General features: G+C 36.9%; 1 protein-coding gene across 1 annotated transcript in view; it reads right to left on the bottom strand.

The window, feature by feature from the left end:
* SLCO6A1 (solute carrier organic anion transporter family member 6A1) overlaps positions 1-18,901 on the bottom strand; it is a 140,454-nt gene that overhangs the window by 66,906 nt on the left and 54,647 nt on the right. The window contains exon 7 of the mRNA XM_025389405.1: positions 4,122-4,266. Within this exon, the coding sequence (XP_025245190.1) occupies positions 4,122-4,266 (145 nt within the window). The remainder of the gene's footprint in view (positions 1-4,121; positions 4,267-18,901) is intronic.

Raw genomic sequence — 18,901 nt, forward strand, 5'->3', positions numbered from 1 at the left:
TGACCAAGAAGTTTGGTGTCTTCTTCCAGCACACATGAAACTAAGTTAGATTAACTTGTTAGCTTACAGATAGGATGAAATTCAAACCCATTACAGATCTGAGCACTCTTGGCAACAATGATGGGATGCTAACAGAGGCATGGCTTTCTGTAGCTGCAAGCTGAAGTAGGTTTAAAGACAGCTCCATGGAAAGTGCCATAGGTCTTATCAACTCTTGTAGGCGACTAAACTTCCTTGTCAATCTGGCCATCAGCTTCAGGACTACCTCACTGTAAAAACTATTTCTAATTTTTTTTCTTATTAGAAGATTCCTTCTGCTTTCAAGTTACAGATAACAGTTCCAGCAATGTGCAATTACCCTGAGTGTAAAAAGAAAAAACAAATTCTAGCCACTATGAGCAGACACCAGGTGAATTATCAGCATTTTAGCTGATTTTCTTGGGACATAATGAAGTGCAGTACATAATTTCTTATTTAAACAAAACAGCCAATAGCTGGGTTGACTAGAGGTCCAGTTTCTCTTCCAGTCTATCATGCCAATCTTGGATCCATTTTAAGACAATAAAAGACCTCAGATTTTTTTGTAGTGTGTCCTGACTGCTATAAAGCAGCTTTGCTATGACCCTCTTAGAAAGATTTTCCCAAGACAAATAAAATTCCTGTGTGAAATCATAGATGAGGCATTGAATAGATTTTGAACTCTCATCGTTCCTGAAAGAATGTGAAGTAAGCTTGTGGGTGGTACTCCGGACAATTTCAATGCATGTTTGTCGTAGCCTTAATATACTGATGCTGTAGCTTCAATTTCTAAATGTATAATTAGTATTTATGTTTTATAATATTATACTATGAATGCTGTTAAACTCCAGACGTGATAATGGGACACAGGAATTGCTACCCAACATGCCTCCCTGTTTCCTCTCACAGGGTCTAACAGAAACAATGTAGAATCCCAGAAGGAGAAAGGAAAGTCCTAGCTTTGAGTATATAAGGTAGCAGGGGTAGTAAGAGATGCAGTAATTTCATTCAACACACATCATGGCCAGTGTAAAAGGTTATCAGGACCAGATGTGGTGCCTCAGGCCTGTAATCCCAGCACTTTGGGAGGCCAAGGCGGGTAGATCACCTGAGGTCAGGAGTTTGCGACCAGACTGAGCAACATGGAGAAACCCCGTCTCTACTGAAAAAATACAAAATTAGCTGGGTGAGGTGGTGCATGCCTGTAATCCCTGCTACTTGGAAGGCTGAGGCTGGAGAATCGCTTGAACCTGGGAGGTGGAGGTTGCAGTGAGCCTCGATTACATCATTGCACTCCAGCCTGGGCAACAAGAGTGAAACTCCATCTCAAAAAAAAAAAAAAAAGTTATCAGGAGCTGGAGCTGGAGATTTACAATGGATTAATTACTGCTGAATTCAGTTATTGCTCTCATAACTTTGACTGTTTCAGACATTGTGATGTAACCACATCTACTACACAGACTGATTACATTTAATATACTGTAATGGACTTTGCCAAGACATTCCTTTATATCTAATTGGCACCCAAGGACAAAGACTAATTCTCATTCATGCTTAAAAACCACAAATATACCTTTACAGTAAGAATACTGTAATATTCTTTAGTTATTCCTCAGGAGTAGCTAAAGCTCTGCTATTTGCTACAAGAAGGTGCATAAGAACTTAGTGTGATTCCCATTACCTTCTGATGCCTAAACATTTCACTGATAGATGATATGCAGCTGGCTAGAGGATCTCAAGTCTCAGACTCAATGGCTCTAACTTTGGTATTATCATACCTTCACCTGCAAGGGTAACTGGTAAATCCCAACAAAATCCAAAAGACTGCACATCAAGTTTCTGGGGGACTATGCAAACAGATTCACAAGGCTCAATTACTCTGGAAGTCAAGCAAAAAAAAAATGTCTCATTTCCCTCCAACCAAAAGGGAACTTAATGTCACTTTGGACTCTGGGTGTCAGAGATGGTAGATGTCGGTCTTGGGCATTCTACTTGTCTTTTATAACAGCTAACTTACAGTGAGTGTAATTCACAAACCTACATTGAAGCTGATAAGCAAGCTGTGGCATACTCTCTTCTTTGAGATGCTAGAAATTTAATGATCCCCATGAGCTACAAATCTCCATGACTGATAATTTCGTGGACTGGAGGCTCTAGATAAAAGATATAGGCTCCATTCAGAAACAGCTGTTGTTGTATAACACTCATTGACTCCCTAAATCAGCTACCATTTGAAAAGCAACTACTAGCTTACTACTGCCATCTTGTCAAAACCAAAGTCCTAACTTACAGCAATCTTTTGACTTTGTGAACTTACATTCTCATTTTGGGATGAACTAAATCAGGCTCATAACTATTTGACAAGCCTTACTTGTCAAATGGAAATGATAGATTCAAGAACATAGGGGTGGTCATAAAAGATCATCAAGTGTTTACATCACCACCAGCAGATCGTATAACTCTTCAAAGATTAGAAATTTCTCTAATATGAAGTTATGCTCAGTTACTCAGGGGAGCTTCTCAGCAAGATTAGTGGTATGTTATTCATACGCAGCCTACTGAAGTCATCTTTATGATAGGTAATGCAATTAGAAACTATAGGGCAAAATTTATCTGTGACTTTACTTGAAATAATCAATGGCACCACCTCATTCCTGGAAAGCACTCTGGTCAGCCTCACTCACTGATCAATATTATTATAGATGATAAAATTACCGCAAATTTCATTCTTGCCAAGGTAGAATTTGCAATTGCTAATGTATTCTGTTATACTTTGATATCTCAGGCTAAGTGGAAAGGTCAGTAGAGAAACTTACGGAGAAAGCCACTTGATTTTTTAAGATAGACCTTGATGGCTTAAGGATTTATTCAGCTGGCTAGATCCAGGACCTTGAGGGGATGGTTAAAGTCAGTACAGCATGTAGCCTTACCCTGGTGCTTGGAATCCAATAATAATAGCCTTATTTAATACAATAAGAAATACATGGAATGAATTTACTCCTCAAGTTCTGCCAATTCTATTAATCAGAGTGCCCCAAACCTGGTGTGCTCACAAAAAAAATATGTCATTATGGCCCTTGAAAGCTGATCTATTTTGGCTTTTTGCACAATTTTCAGTCAGTCATAAAAAAGTCAGCCTTTTATAAAAAAAATGTACTCCATAAAAGGTTTAGATTTATACTCAGGATTTCTGCACATCTTATTTTTTTTCTATTTTGCCCACATGCTTTTTGTTTTCTGTCTTTCCTTTCTTTTTTTAATTAATTAAATTTTTCCTATTAATATAGTCTCTTACTACTACTTTATTTGTTATCCTAAAAATTAGTGGATGCATCTTCTACCTCTTACACCCTAAAATAAATCGTAACTTTACAACTTTCTCATTAATGCTAAAACATTAAAACATTTAATTCTATTTGCAACCTATTTTGGAGAGCCAATTCTCAATATCTCATAAGATTGTAAATGTACACAATAGCAATTTCCCTTCAATGTCTAAACTTAGATCAACTTTTACAAATGTACAGAAGGAGATATCAACAAACCTATTCATTACTGCATTGGTTGGAAGAGAGAAAAAGTGGGAGGCAACAACATATCCATTAACTGGATAATAAATAAACAATAGTATACTCATAAAATAGAATCATAAAATAAAATAGCAAACTGAAATGCATTTAATATATATAGATCAACACAAATCTAAAGAACATAATTTCTGATGAAAAAATAAGCTGCAGAAGAGTATGTATAAAGTGATACATAAATTTTAGAAATAGATGTATATAGACAAGCACATACGCAGTAAAGATGTACAAACATATATGGGAATGATTCACTCTGACTTCAGAAGAGTGATTACCTGTGAAAAGGAATGAAGATAAATGGGATGAAGGAGAAATACAGAGGTTTTACTAGGATTTATATGTCAAAAATATTGACACTATGATGGCAGAGTGCTCATATTTGTAAAATTTGCACAAATCATACTTAGGTATATAATTCTTTATATTTTTATTTATTTCATATATTTCATATTTCATAGGTACATAAATAAGACAATGAAAAATTTTTGAAATGACACAATAAGAAGGTAACTCTACCTGCAAGTATAGTTGCCACAGGGGGTGTTAACATAAACTGATTTTCTAAATATATAGGCAAAAATTCAGCAGCTCCAATAATAACTAAATATTCTGTAGCTTTTGACAGAGATAGGCATATTAACACTGGATTTTTCATCAGAATCTGAAATAAAAAAAGTTATGTATCAATTATTTTATTTTGTTAGATAAAGAGAAAGAGACAGACAGAATCAAATGTTAATGATCTGTCTACAAAAATGTACCATTCCCAATCTAAACTGAAAAGATAATTGATAGATAGATGATAGATGATAGATGATAGATAGATGATAGATGATAGATGGATAGATAGATAAGATAGATCCAAACAGCAATCTATGATTCATCAATATACAAATTCTATGAAAGTAAGGTTATTTTTGACAATTTAAATTTTGATTTGCTCTTCATACTACTTTAATTTTTATTTATGGGCTTGGAATTGTTTTTTGTAAAGATTAGAGAAAAATAGGTAAATTATTAACCATATATCTAGAATTTTATCCTTACTTTTTCTTGTCTACTTATTGTTTTAAGCAAGTCTTTTTTTATTCAACTAAAACACAAAACAAAGAAAATTTAAGCAATACTCATGAAAAACCAGTAGGGCTGCAGAAAATGTTTTATATTTTACTCCTGGAAATCTACCTATACAAAGAATTAAGTTAGTTAAATTTTGCATTTTGGTAAACTTGTGGAAATTATTTAGAAGACTTATTAAGATGTTATGGTTTATCATTATCTATTATACTACACAGAGTAATTAAAAAGATAGTAAAATACTAACTTTCAAATTAGTTTCTGTATTTCCTTGTTTATGCATATCTCATTGAAAATATATTTGGTGCCATTTTATGTTTATATATTTTTAATTTATTTAAATTTTCTTTTTCTGGCCCTAAACATCCCTGTTAGGTGTGATCATAGTCTGCAAACTCAACTAGTTCAACTTCTGAATGCTATCTAATTTTACATAGTGTGATTCTTCCATATTTATTTATTCACATAGGATTAAATATTTGTCTTGCCTTCAACCCCCTACTATCACAAACTAGGCTATATTAAACATCGCTGTGCATGTACCTTAAGATCCAATGATGGAGTATCTCTAGAAATATATATCCAAGAAAGGAATTCCTAGAACATAAGGATTTAGCATACTTTATTCCACTATTTCTCCAGATTGTTCTCCAGAATGTATCAGGTTTCACTACAGTGACTATACCACCACGATGATGGTAGTGTTTCATTTTCTTCATTTAGCTTGTACTTTCTAAAAGTTATCAAAGAAATCTTTATGGTTTAGCATGCCCATCCAGAACTATGTCATTTCCGCATAAAAAGGTCATTAAACTTGGAAAGGCCTTCTAATTGTCACAACAAAACGAATAATGCTACATGACTTCTGAGGTTGGGTCATAAAATGAAAATACGACTTTTGCTGGGATCTTTCACACTCTCAGAACTCTTGCCTTGGGACTCAGTCACCATGTTGTAAAAAAGCCCAAGAGAGATGCAGAGGAGATGTGTGGGTATTCTAGCAAACAGACAGTATCAAAAAACTATAGAGCAAACACACCTTCAGATGGTTCCATTCTCCAGACTTTGATCACTCTAGCTCAGGGATTCCCAGCCTCTGTAGAAAGAGTAAGAGTCTGATCCATGGCCTGTTAGGAAACAAACCGTGCAGCAGGAGGTGAGTGGCAGGCGAGGGAGCCAAGCTGCGCTCTGCCTCCTGTTAGATCAGCAGCGGCATTACATTCTCGAAGGAGCACAAACCCTATTGTGAACTGCACATGCGAGGGATTTAGGTTGTGCGATCCCAATGAGAATCTAATACCTGTTTATCTTTCACTGTCTCCCATCACCCCCAGATGGGATGGTCTAGTGGCAGGAAAACAAGTTCAGGGCTCCCACTGATTCTACATTATGGTGAGTATGTAATAATAAATAGAAATAAAGTGCACAATAAAGGCCATGAGTTTGAATCATCCCAAAACCAGCGCCTCCACCCTGGAAAAAATGTTTTCCACAAAACTGGTCCCTGGTGCCAAAAATTTTGGGGACTGCTGCTCTAGTTGACCCCAAGTATAGTTGAGAAGGACAAGTCCTGTCCAAATTGCATTTTCATGAGCAAAATATATTTTATATTGTTTTAAGCTACTAAGTTATAGGGTAGTTTATTATGCAGCAGTAGATAACTAGTATACCTCAAATAATCACAAACACTTGATATTATTAGCTGGCTTCCAAAATGTTGCCATGGTAACAAGTATAAAGTAGTACCGCTATGCTTTATTTCCTATTTCTCTAATTTCAAATCTAATTGAAACTTTCTTTACACAATTTTTAGCTATTTGGGATTCTTTTTGTGTGCATGAACTGGCTCTTTCTATCTGTTAGGCTTCCTGAAATTCGGGGGTAGATTTTCTAAAAATTCCTTGTTAATTCTAAACATTAATCACTTGGATTTAGATATCTGTCACCCATCTATTAATGTGGTCTACAGTTTCTTTCACAGAACAGAAATCCTTGACCTGATATATCTAATCCATAAAGTTCGAATTCATATTTAATACTATTGCAATCTTGCTTGACATTTTCCCACGTCTATGCCACAAAGGTATTTCTTTCATTTTTAACATGAACTGTGTTTTATCTAATCACATTTTATTAACCTGGAAATTACCTTTGTACATAATATGAGGTAGAAATCCATGGTCATTTTTTCATAAATAGCCAAATTGGCTATCACATCTACTGAACAATTATCTTTGCAGTGACTCTTTTATCACATAGCAAGTTCTTATGTATAATATTTAATCTGTTGCTGAATTCTCAGTTCTGTTACATTGATCTATTAATCTTTATTAAGGAAATGCTACAGTGTTTTTACTACTGTGGTTTTTGTAGTGAAATTGGCCCAGTGCGTTTCATTTTAGCTATCCCTTCCCTTATTCTGACATACAAATTTTATAATCAGTTTCTCATTTTCTTAAAAAAAAATTTTTTTTGCCGTAGTGTTGATTATACTTGCATTTGATTCATAGATTATTTAAGGAAAAACTAACCTGTATGAAGATTGTCATTTTAAACATTATCATGGTTTATCTATCAATTTATCCCAGTCATCTTTAATAATGTTGTATAAAGTTTTAATTTTTTCATGAAGATTTTTAGCATCTCTGAATAAATTTCTGAATTAGAGTTTTGTGATTACTTTTTACTTTATTATCTAATTTTAAGTGTAGGTGATTATTTTTATTTATTCTATAGTTTTTTACTTTACCTTTATTTTCTATTATTTTATGTAGTAGATTCGAATATTAACTAGAGAATTACAGCTTTTTTTCATAGGTTCTTCTAATTCACAAATGTTATTTATTCATTTATTTTAAAATAATTATTGAGAACTGAATATTAAGCACACCTACCCTAATGAGAGTTATAGCTATATTCTATGATTTTATATAAAAATATCGGTCTGTACTAGCTGCAACAGGCAGAATAAGAAACAAATCTAGTTTTTAATCTTGGCCCTGGAACTGATTTTTGGAGCATCAACAAGCAAATCACAGTTTCTCCGTATCTCATTTTTAGGAAATATTATATTACCCTAGGCAGATTTCTGGATTTAGAGTCAAATACAACACTTATTCTCATGCTCTTAGCCTCAGTTAAGCCACCAGTAATAGATATGTGTGTCTGAGTATGTGTGTGCATAGCATTTTTTTTTTTTTTTTTTTTGGAAAAATTACTCATTCTCTTTAAATTACTGGTTCACTTCCTGTAAAATAGAAACAATAATGTCTATTTTTCTGAGTGGTTATGAGAATTGAATATTTGTAGTGGTTTAATACAACTTCTGGCACATAGCAAGTGTCCAGTGAAAATATACATTAATTTCTTAATTTATACAATTAAAGGATTGCACTGGATTACGAGATTTGTTGTTCGCAAACTTTAGCGTGCCTTGAATTATCTGCGTGGTATAAAACACAGATCGCAGCTCCCATTCCAGATGTCTGAATCTGGAGTCTGGAGTAGGGCCTGAAAATTTGCGTTTCTAATAAATTCCCACGTGATGTTGACGTTATTGGTCTGGAAATCACACAGAATCACTGCACTAGATAATTTTTGTGTTTAAGCTCTTTTAGATTAAAAGGAACAGACACTGTTAATTCCACTGATGCAATTTATCATAAGGTTAAACATAAAAGTAAGAAAACTAATACACTTTCTCAGTAGCTAAACAATTCAGTATTCATAAAGAAATGAGACAACAGGTTGGGCGCAGTGGCTCACGGCTGTCATCCCAGCACTTTGGTAGGCCGAGGCGGGTGGATCACGAGGTCCGGAGTTCGAGACCAGCCTGGCCAACATGGTAGAGAAACCCCGTCTCTACTAAAAATACAAAAATTAGGCCGGGCGCGGTGGCTCATGCCTGTAATCCCAGCACTTTGAGAGGTCAAGGAGGGCGGATCACAAGGTCAGGAGATGGAGACAATCCTGGCTAACACTGTGAAACCTCGTCTCTACTAAAAATACAAAAAATTAGCCAGGCGTGGTGGCGGGCACCTGTAGTCCCAGCTACTCGGGAGGCTGAGGCAGGAGAATGGTGTGAACCCAGACGGCAGAGGTTGCAGTGAGCCGAGATCGCGCCACTGCACTCCAGCCTGGTGACAGAGTGCAACTCCGTCTCAAAAAAAGAAAGAAAAAAAGAAATGAGACATCATTCAGAGTAAGTCTTAATTGCTTCAAAGACCCAGATATTCAACTTACTTCTGTTTCCTTATTGTGTATTCATCTAGGTCTATTTTAGCTAGTGACTATTTTCTTCATATTTACTTCTCTTTCTCAATGGCATTTGTACTTTTACTTTTGCTGTCAATTTATCAAAGTTGTGTTGTTTGAGTTTCCCACTCTTCCTCTTATTTATACTTTCTCCCAAAAGAGGAATTGACTAGATTAGTCACTCTTCAACAAGCTGTCCTTACTGGACATTTTTCTCAAATTAGGACATTTCCCAGGTTTAGGGGTAATCTAAAAAATGCTTTATTGGGCTCAAGTGCTGATGCCAAAAACTATAACAGTTTTGACTAAAACATTTAGACTACATTATACACAGCATGGTAACTGATGCACAAGGAAATATTTCTGGGCACTGTATTCTGAAAGGGACTGTGAGAACAGCAAATATTAAGAATGCCACGGATTCTCTTCCAATAAAATACCCAGGATTTCCTGCATTTTTAAAAGTTTATTTCTTTTCTTTGATATAAATATGAGAGGCAAAGGTGAAAGCCAGATAGATATACAAATAAATGTACAAAGAGTTTTATGCAGTGAACTCAGGCTCAATTCTGACAGATGTTGATATACAAAGGGAGAAATCAGAATAGTGTTTTACAGTAGCAGACAGTTCTATTCAACCATCCCTATCTCGCAGTACTGTGGCTATTAGGTAGCCCTTGTTAATCACAGAATTTGTCTACAACCAAGGTTTTTTCCCAGGTGAGAAGGGGTTCATTCTGGTCTAGGAGTAGGTACTCCTACATGTGCTTACTTAGTAAGAGTCTAAAATAAGAGTAGGATCTGCAAATATATAAAGTATAAGGTATAAAGGCTGCAGAAAAGTAGTTTTAAGTTCAGGATAGTCCTCTAATAGAAGTCAGAAACAAATGATGAGGAGGAAATAAGAGCAGTGGAATGTTGTAGGGAGGAAAGGGTTTGTAGAGTCTCAACCAGGGTTCATTGAAGGTGGGACATATAGTGTTCCAACTAATTCTAGAATTTTATCTTTCAAGCATTGATTTACTGCCTACCCTAATCAAGTTTGCATGGCAGAAGACAATGATTCTGCCAGTAAAAGACCTTTCCTTAGAGACAAAAAGGAGGAAAATGTAAGTTAAAGAGGAGACCAGCAAGTCAGTTTGCTGTCTTTGTTTTACTGTGTAATTTAACTTCTTATTTGACCTGTTTTTGATTCTTTATGCTAAATACCCATAATTAGCCATGGAAAATAAGTAATGGCTCATCAGCCTGTCCATCAGAATAAAATATCTCCTTTAGAAAATGCTGCTAATTGCAAATTTAAATTTTTTGTTGACTAGCTCTGCTGGCATTTCACCTCCTTTATTTTCAGAAAAACCAGTTTATTTAGAGTCACACCTAGGAGATGATTCAGAGACTAAAACTACTACAAAATGTTCTGACCTAAATACAAGTGATAACTATAATTTTGTTTTCTTTCATTTTGTTTTCGGCTTTCATTTTAGGTTTGTTACATGGGTAAATTGCATGTCATAAGAGGGTGTAGTTTCAGAAAATTTTGTCACTCAGATAATCAGAATAATACTCAATAGGTAGGTTTTTTCAGTGCTCACCCATCTCTCACCCTGTACCTTCAAATAGACCCCAGTGACTATTGCTCCCTTCTTTGTGTCCATGTGTACTCATTGTTTAGCTCCCACTTATAAGTGAGGACATGAGGGATTTTATTTTCTGTTTTTGCGTCAATTTGCTTAGGATAATAACCTCCACCTCTTTCCATGTTCCAGTGAAAACTAAAATCTCATTTTTGTATAGCAGCATAGTATTCCATGGTGTATATATACTCCATTTTCTTTATCCATTTCACCACTAATGAGCATCTAGGTGGATTCCATGTCTTTGCTGTTGTGAATAGTACTGTTATGAACTACGCATGCATATGTCTTTATGATAGAACAATTTACATTCCTTTGGGTTTATATCCAGTAATAGAATTGCTGGGTCTAATAGTAGTTCTGTTTTAACTTCTTTGAGGAATTGCCACACTGCTTTCCACAATGGCTGAAGTAATTTATATTCCCTCTAGTGGTGTTTAAGAGTTCCTTTTCTCTGCAACCACACCAGCATCTGTAATTTTTTCACTTTTTAAAATAGCCACTTTTGCTGCTGTGCAATGGTATCTCATTGTGGTTTTGATTTGATTTTCCCTAATAATGAGTGACATTGAGCATTTTTCATATATTTGTTGACCACATGTATGTTTTCGTTTGAAAAGATATTTTTGAAAAAGTGTCTGTTTATGTCCTTTGCCCATTTTATAGTGGGGTTGTTTGGGATTGCTTTGCTTGCTGATTTGTTTGAGTTCTTAATAGACCTTTGTCAGATGTACAGTTTGTAAATATTTTCTCCTATTCTGTAGGTTGTCTGCGTACTCTGTTGATAGTTTCTTTTGCTGTGCAGAACACGTTAGTTTAATTAAGTCCCGCTTGTCAATTTTTGTTTTTGTCACGATTGCTTTCAGAGTCTTGGTGGTGTCTTTCCCTGGGCCAACATCCAGAATGGTATTTCCTAGATTTTCTTCTATGGTTTTTATACTTTAGATCTTACATGTAAATCTTTAATCCATCTTGAGTTGATTTTTTTATATGGTGAAAGGTAGGGGTCCAGTTTCAATTCCACATATAGCTAGCCAGTTATTCCAGCATCATTTATTGAATAGGGAGTAATTTGCCCATTGCTTGTTTTCGGTGGCTTTGTTGAAGATCAGATGGTTGTAGGTGTGCATCTTTATTTCTGTGTTCTCTATTCTGTTCCATTGGTCTATATGTCTGTTTATGTGCCAGTACCATGTTGTTTTAGGAGCCTTGTAGTATATTCTGAAGTTGGGTAGTGTCATCCTCCAGCTTTGCTCTTTTTGCTTAGGATTGCTTTTGCTCTTCAGGGTTTTTGTTGTTGATGATGTTCCAAATGAATTCTAGAATTTTTTTTTTTTTTTTTTTTTTTTTTTTACTAATTCTGTGAAAAATGTCATTGATAGTTTATTAGGAATAGTATTAAATCTGTAAATAGCTTGGGGCAGAATGGCCATTTTAACTATATTGATTCTTCCTATTCATGAGTATGGAATATTTTTCTGTTTGTTTGTGTTGTCTTTGATTTCTTTCAGCAGCGTTTTATAGTTCTCCTTGTATGGATCTTTCAACATCCTGGTTAGTTGTGTTCCTAGGTATTTAGTCTTTTTGTGGCTATCGTGAATGGGATTGCATTCTTGATTTGGCTCTCAGCTTGGACATTATTGGTGCAGAGAAATGCTACTGATTTCTGTACACTGATTTTGTATCCTGAAACTTTCCTGAAGTTGTTTATGAAATCTAGGAGCCACTGGGAAGATACTATGGGGCTTTCTAGGTATAGTATTATATTATCTGTAAAGAAAATCAGTTTGACTTCCTCTCTTCTTATTTGGATGCCCTTTATTTCTTTCTCTTGTCTGATTGCTCTGGCCAGGACTTCCAATACTGCGTTGAATAAGAGTGGTGAGAAAGGACATCCTTGTCTTGTTCCAGTTTTCAAAGGGGAATATTTCTAGCTTTTGCCCATTCAGTATGATGTTGGTTATGGGTTTGTCATAGATGACTCTTATTATTTTGAGATATGTACCTTAAATGCCTAGTTTGTTGAAAGTTTTTTTTTTTTTTTTCTTTCTGCCTTGAGACAGAGTCTCAGTCTGTCGCCCGGGCTGGAGTACAGTGAAGTGATCTTGGCTCACTGCAACCTCTACCTTCTGGGTTCGAGTGATTCTCCTGCCTCAGTCTCCTGAGTGACTGGGATTACAGGCACCAACCACTACGCCCTGCTAATTTTTTGTATTTTTGGTGGAGACAGAGTTTCACCATGTTGGCCAGACTGGTCTCAAACTCCTGACCTCGTGATTCGCCAACTCGGCCTCCCAAAGTGCTGGGATTATAGGCGTGAGTCACCACGCCCAGCCCTGTTGAAAGTTTTTAACCCAAAAGGATATTGAACTTTATCAAAAGGATTTTCTGCATCTATTGAGATGATCATGTGCTTTTGTTTTTAGTTCTGTTTATGTGGTGAATCATGTTTAGTGATTTGTGTATGTTGAACCAACCTCGTATCCCAGAAATAAAGCCTACTCAATTGTGGTGGTTTCGTTTTTTGATGTGCACCTGGATTCAGTTTGCTAGTATTTTGTTGAGAATATTTGCATCTATGTTCATCAGGGATATTGGCCTGAAGCATTCTTATTTCATTTGTGTCTCTGCCAGGTTTTGGTATCAGAATGATTTTGGCCTCATAGAATGTGTTAAGGAGGAGTCCCTCCCCCTTGATTTTTTTAGACTAGTTTCAGTAGGATTGGTTATCACCTGTTCTTTATGTGTCTAGTAGAATTTGGCTGTGAATCTGTCTCGTGCAGTCTTTTCTGGTTCATTGGTTTTTTTTTTTTATATAATTGATTCAATTTTGGATCTCAATACTTGTCTGTTCAAGGTTTCATTTTTTTCCTGGTTCAATCTTAGGAGGTTGTATACTTCCTGAAATTTATCCGTTTCTTCCAGATTTTCTAGTCTGTGTACATAGCGGTGTTTGTAATAGTTTCTGAGGGTTTTTGTATAACTGGGAGGTTGGTGGTAATTTCCCCTTTGTCATTTCTGATTGTGTTTATTTATATCTTGTCTCTTTTCTTCTTTATTTTTCTAGTTAATGGTCTATCAATCTTATTTATTCTTTCTAAGAACAAACGTTTTGTTTCATTGATCTTTTTATGGTTTTTCTCATCTTTGTTTTGTTCAGTTCAGCTCTGATTTTGTTTCCTTCTTTTCTTCTGCTACTTTTGGAGTTGGTTTGTTCTTGTTTTTAAAGTTTCCCTAGGTGTGATGTTAGATTGTTAATTTTAGATATTGTAACTTTTTTTATGTGAGTGTTTGGCACTATAAACTTCCTTCTTAACAATGCTTTAGTTGTGTTCCAGAGATTCTGGTATGTTGTATCTTTGTTTTCATTATTTTCAAAGAATTTCTTGATTTCTGCCTTAATTTTATTGTTTACCCAAAAGTCATTCAGGAGCAGATTGTTTAATTTCCATGTAATTGTATGGTTTTGAGAGATCTTCTTGATATCGATTTCTATTTTTATTGCACTGTTGTTTGACAGTGCAGTTGGTATGATTTCATTTTATTTGAATTTGTTAAGAATTGCTTTATGGCTGATTGTGTGGTCAATTTTAGAGGATGTACCATGTGCAGATGAGAAGAATGTATATTTTGTTTTGGTTAGATGGAGTATTCCATAGATGTCCATTAGGTACATTTGGTCAAGTGTCAAGTTTAGGTCCCAAATATCTTTGTTAGTGCTCTGCGTCAGTGATCTGTCCAATACTGTCAGTGTGGTGTTGAAGTCTCCCACTATTATTGTGTAGTTATCTAAGTCTCTTCATAAGTCTCTAAGAACTTCTTTTTTATGAGTCTGGGCATTCCAGTGTTGTTTGCATATATATTTAGGGGAGTTAGATCTTCTTGATGAATTGTACCCTTTATCATTATGTAATGCCCTACTTTGTCCTTTTTGATTATTGTTGGTTTAAAGTTGGTTTTGTCTGAAATAAGAACAGCAATCCCTGCTCTTTTTTGCTTTCCATTTGCTTGATAGATATTTCTCCATCCTTTTACTTTGAGCCTATAGGTGTCCTTGCGTGTGAGATGGGTCTCTTGAAGACAACATACAGTTAGGTCTTGCTTCATTATCCAACTTGACAGTCTGTGCCTTTTAAGTGGGAGCTATAATCCATTTCTGTTCAAGGTTAATATTCACACGTGTGGATGTGATCCTATCATTGTGTGGTTAGCTGGTTGTTGTGTAGACTTGATTGTGTATTTGCTTTATAGTGTCAATAGTTTATGTACTTGAGTGTGTTTTTGTGGTGGTCAGTAATGGTGTTTCGTTTCCACGTTTAGCATCCCCTTAGGAACTTCTTCTAAGGCAGGCCTGCTGGTAACAAATTCCCTTAGCATTTGCTTGTCTAAAATGGATTTTATTTCTCCTTGGCTTATGACACTTAGTTTGGTTGGATATAAAATTCTTGGTTCTAATTTCTTTTCTTTAAAATTCCTGAATATAGACCCCCTGTCTCTTCTGGTTGTAGAGTTTCTGCTGACAGGTCTACTGTTAGCCTGATGGGGTTCCCTTTGTACGTGACCTTTCCCTTCACTTTAGCTGCCTTTAGTGTTTTTTATTTTGCATTGACCTTGGAGGATCTGATAACTATGTCTCTTGGGGATAGTTATCTTGTATAATATCTCACAAGGGTACTCTGAATTTCCAGATCTTTATATTGACCTCCCTAGTGAGATTGGGGAAATTTTTGTGGACAATATCCTCAAATATGTTTTCCAAGTTGCTTGTTATTTCTCCCTGTCTTTCAGGGATGCCAGTGAGTCATAGATTTGGTCTATTAACATAACCTCATATTTCTTTGAGGTTTTGTTCATTTTGTAAAATTCTTTTTCATTTTTGTCTGAATTAATTCAAACCACTGGTCTTCAAGCTCTGAGATTCTTTCCTCAACCAATAATACTCCAGATTATGTTATGAAATTCTTGTAGTGAATTTTTCAGCTATATCATCTAGATTTGGTTCTTTCTTAAAATTGCTACTTCATCTTTCATCACTTCCATCATTTTACTGGATTCCTTATATTCCTTGGGATGGGTTTCAGCATTCTTCTGAATATCTAAAATCTTCATTTCCAGGCAGATTCTGAATTCTGTCATTTCAGCCATTTCATCCTTGTGAATAAGCATTGCTGGGGAGCTAGTGAAGTTGTTTGGAAGTAAAAAGAGTGTGTGGGCTATGTTCCTTTAACCATGGTGTAATTTGACTAGAGTCAATTGATTTCATTTCTGGATGTTTTCAGGGGGCCAAGGCTTTGTGCAGCATCTTTATTTGTGACAGAATTCCTGTGCTTGGTTTCACAGCAGGATATATTAGCCAAGTATTTTTGGTGTTGAAGTTTGGGCTGCAATCCAGTAGATGGCACTTAAGCATCGTGGCCTGTAGGTGGGCTCTTGCTCAGCCATGCGGCTCCTCTGTATTTCCTTGTATTGGCAGCCATGCTCTCTCAGTGCTCTGAGAGTGTGGGCTCCTTTCCCACAAGCACTGGCTGCAGATCTCAGCTTGGCATTTCTGGGCTGTGCACCATAGCCCTGGGGCAAGCTCATGCTTTTTCTTCCCTCCCTGGCTTGGAGGCACCGGGGGCAAGGATCTTGCCAGTGGCAATGGCAGAGGGCCTTTCACTAATCTCTTGGGGCTCCACTCCAGAGAAACACAGAGCAGTAGCCAATTGGTATGATTAGCCCAAGGTGTAGCAGCTATGTTGCAGGCCCAAGATGAGGTGCCCTGCCTAGTAGTGGGCAGGGGGCTTACAGGCAAGAAAGACAGGCCTTTTCTCCACAGGGCAGCCATGGCATGCTGGAGGTGTGAGTAAAGCACTCAGACCCTTTATCTCTTTCCTAGCCCAAAGATAGTAACCGTGGTACCACTGCAGCAGCAAGGGCAGAGGGGCTGTGAGTTGTCTCTGGAATTTCCTCCCCAGAGAAATGCAGAGCCATCATCAACCGAAGGGCTCAGGTTGGGGCAGGGTGACCATGCAGAAAGACCCTGCCCAGCGAGAAGTCACAGGGGCAGGATTCCATGTGGAAAACAATCTGGTCGCTTTTATATAAGGAAGCTTCACTGCGCAGGAGGCCTGCAATAGTTCTTAAGCTCACTGCTCCCTATCGAGCCTGAGGGCAACAGAGTGTCAAAAATGGCAGGCCTGTCTGTTACCTCTGGGCGCCCCATCCCAAGGATAAACAGAGCTGCTACCAGTCTGAGAACTCAGGCAGAGGTGGGTTGGCTGTGCTAGCATCCCACACCAGTAGGCTTTGTCTGGCAAGGTGTAGTGGAGGCTAGGCCCTCAGTTCATCTGCTTATCAGCACTGTGGATATGGCCCCTATCCTGGGGGCTTGTAAGAGAACCTGGCCTCCTTTATTGGCAGAAACACAGCTGCTAGCATAGGGGTATGCAGGAGTCCTCTGCCCCGGGATTTAGCATGTGCCTGAACAGCAGCTCTTCCCGTGCCTGAACAGCAGCTCTCACAGGCTCCATGCAGCTCTCCATGTCAGTCTGGAGACCCTGGATGGAGTGGGTTGGGGGAATCTCCTGTGCCCAGGGTTGCAAAGATCTGTGGCAGAAGTGTGGGACCCTGGGAGCTCTCACTCACTTGCTGTTTCCCCTCCGTGGGGAGCCTACCATGGCTCTACACCAATCCCAGGTGGGCAGCTGTCCTGTCTCAGGCTTCCCTCTTCTCCATGGGTCATGTTACTTCCTATATGAATCCTAATGTGTCCTCCTGGACAAGCCAGTTGATAACCTAGTGTTTATTTGCCACTCTATCTCCTCTCCGTGAAAGTAGCATACACTAGCTGCTTCTAGTCAGACATCTGGGCACTCTCTAATAGAGTTTTGAACATTGTGTTATTTAAATAGGATTTATATTGATTCTTCTTTCTACGATAGCAATAGGAAGATGACTAAATAATTTGGACAACAGCTTTTTTGATTTATTTTGTCAACAATTAACAGTCACATAGCAATAATAGCTCACATTCATTTTGTCTTTTACAGTTGACAAGATTTTTAATATCATAATATTCATTGACACTTCCTTGTTCATCTGACTCCTATTATGCAAATATATAGTCCCTCTAATAAGGCAGGAAACTTACATGTGAGATGAAGAAAAAGGATAAGAGGGTTGAGCTCTCTGTTCCACACAGAGGGAGGCTTTCCTCTATAAAATCTTATTCCTTACCACCAAATTCCATACAGGATTTTTCTTTTCTTTTTTATTTTTTTGCTTTTTGCTTTTCCGTGACCTTTCCTAACCTCCAAACTTTATGTTTTTATTCTTTTTTAAACGTTTCTAATCCATTTTATTCTTATAGTTATAGAGAGGTAGCTTTTGTTCTTATCCTCTGTTCTACATTCTGTTCTTAAAGTCTAATTCCAACTACTTTTACATTTATAACTTTTAACCTCGTGGATATTACAACTTCATAAAAACGTTAAATATTTTGTATTTGTTTTAGCTTTTATATTTTATTTTACTTGCATCTCTTTTATCTACTTTAAAACTATTAAAATTACTGACATTTTCTTTTTTTTAATTATACTTTATGTTCTAGGGTACATGTGCACAACGCGCAGGTTTGTTACATATGTATACATGTGCCATGTTGGTGTGCTGCACCCATTAACTCGTCATTTACATTAGGTATATCTCCTAATGCTATCCCTCCCCCCTCCCCCTCCCCCCACCCCACCCCACAATAGGCCCCCGTGTGTGATGTTCCGCTTCCTGAGTCCAAGTGATCTCATTGTTCAATTCCCACCTATGAGTGAGAACTTGTGGTGTTTGGTTTTCTGTTCTTGCGATAGTTTGCTGAGAATGATGGTTTTCAGCTGCATCCATGTCCCTACAAAGGACACGAACTCATCCTTTTTTATGGCTGCATAGTATTCCATGGTGTATATGTGCCACATTTTCTTAATCCAGTCTGTCACTTATGGACATTTGGGTTAATTCCAAGTCTTTGCTATTGTGAATAGTGCTGCAATAAACATATGTGTGCATGTGTCTTTATAGCAGTATGATTTATAATCCTTTGGGTATATACCCAGTAATGGGATGGCTGGGTCAAATGGTATTTCCAGTTCTAGATCCTTGAGGAATCGCCACTGTTTTCCGCAATGGTTGAACTAGTTTACAGTCCCACCAACAGTGCGAACGTGTTCCTATTTCTCATAAACTCTTTCGTTTCCTTTTTGAAAAAATGTTTTAAAAAATATAATGACCTGCAAGAAACATGATAAAAGTAGATAATCCATTCAAAAAATAGCTAATTTTCTGTCTCACTTTAATAAA

The sequence above is a fragment of the Theropithecus gelada genome, chromosome 6 (assembly GCF_003255815.1).
Source record: "Theropithecus gelada isolate Dixy chromosome 6, Tgel_1.0, whole genome shotgun sequence".
NCBI classification, from domain to species: domain Eukaryota; kingdom Metazoa; phylum Chordata; class Mammalia; order Primates; family Cercopithecidae; genus Theropithecus; species Theropithecus gelada.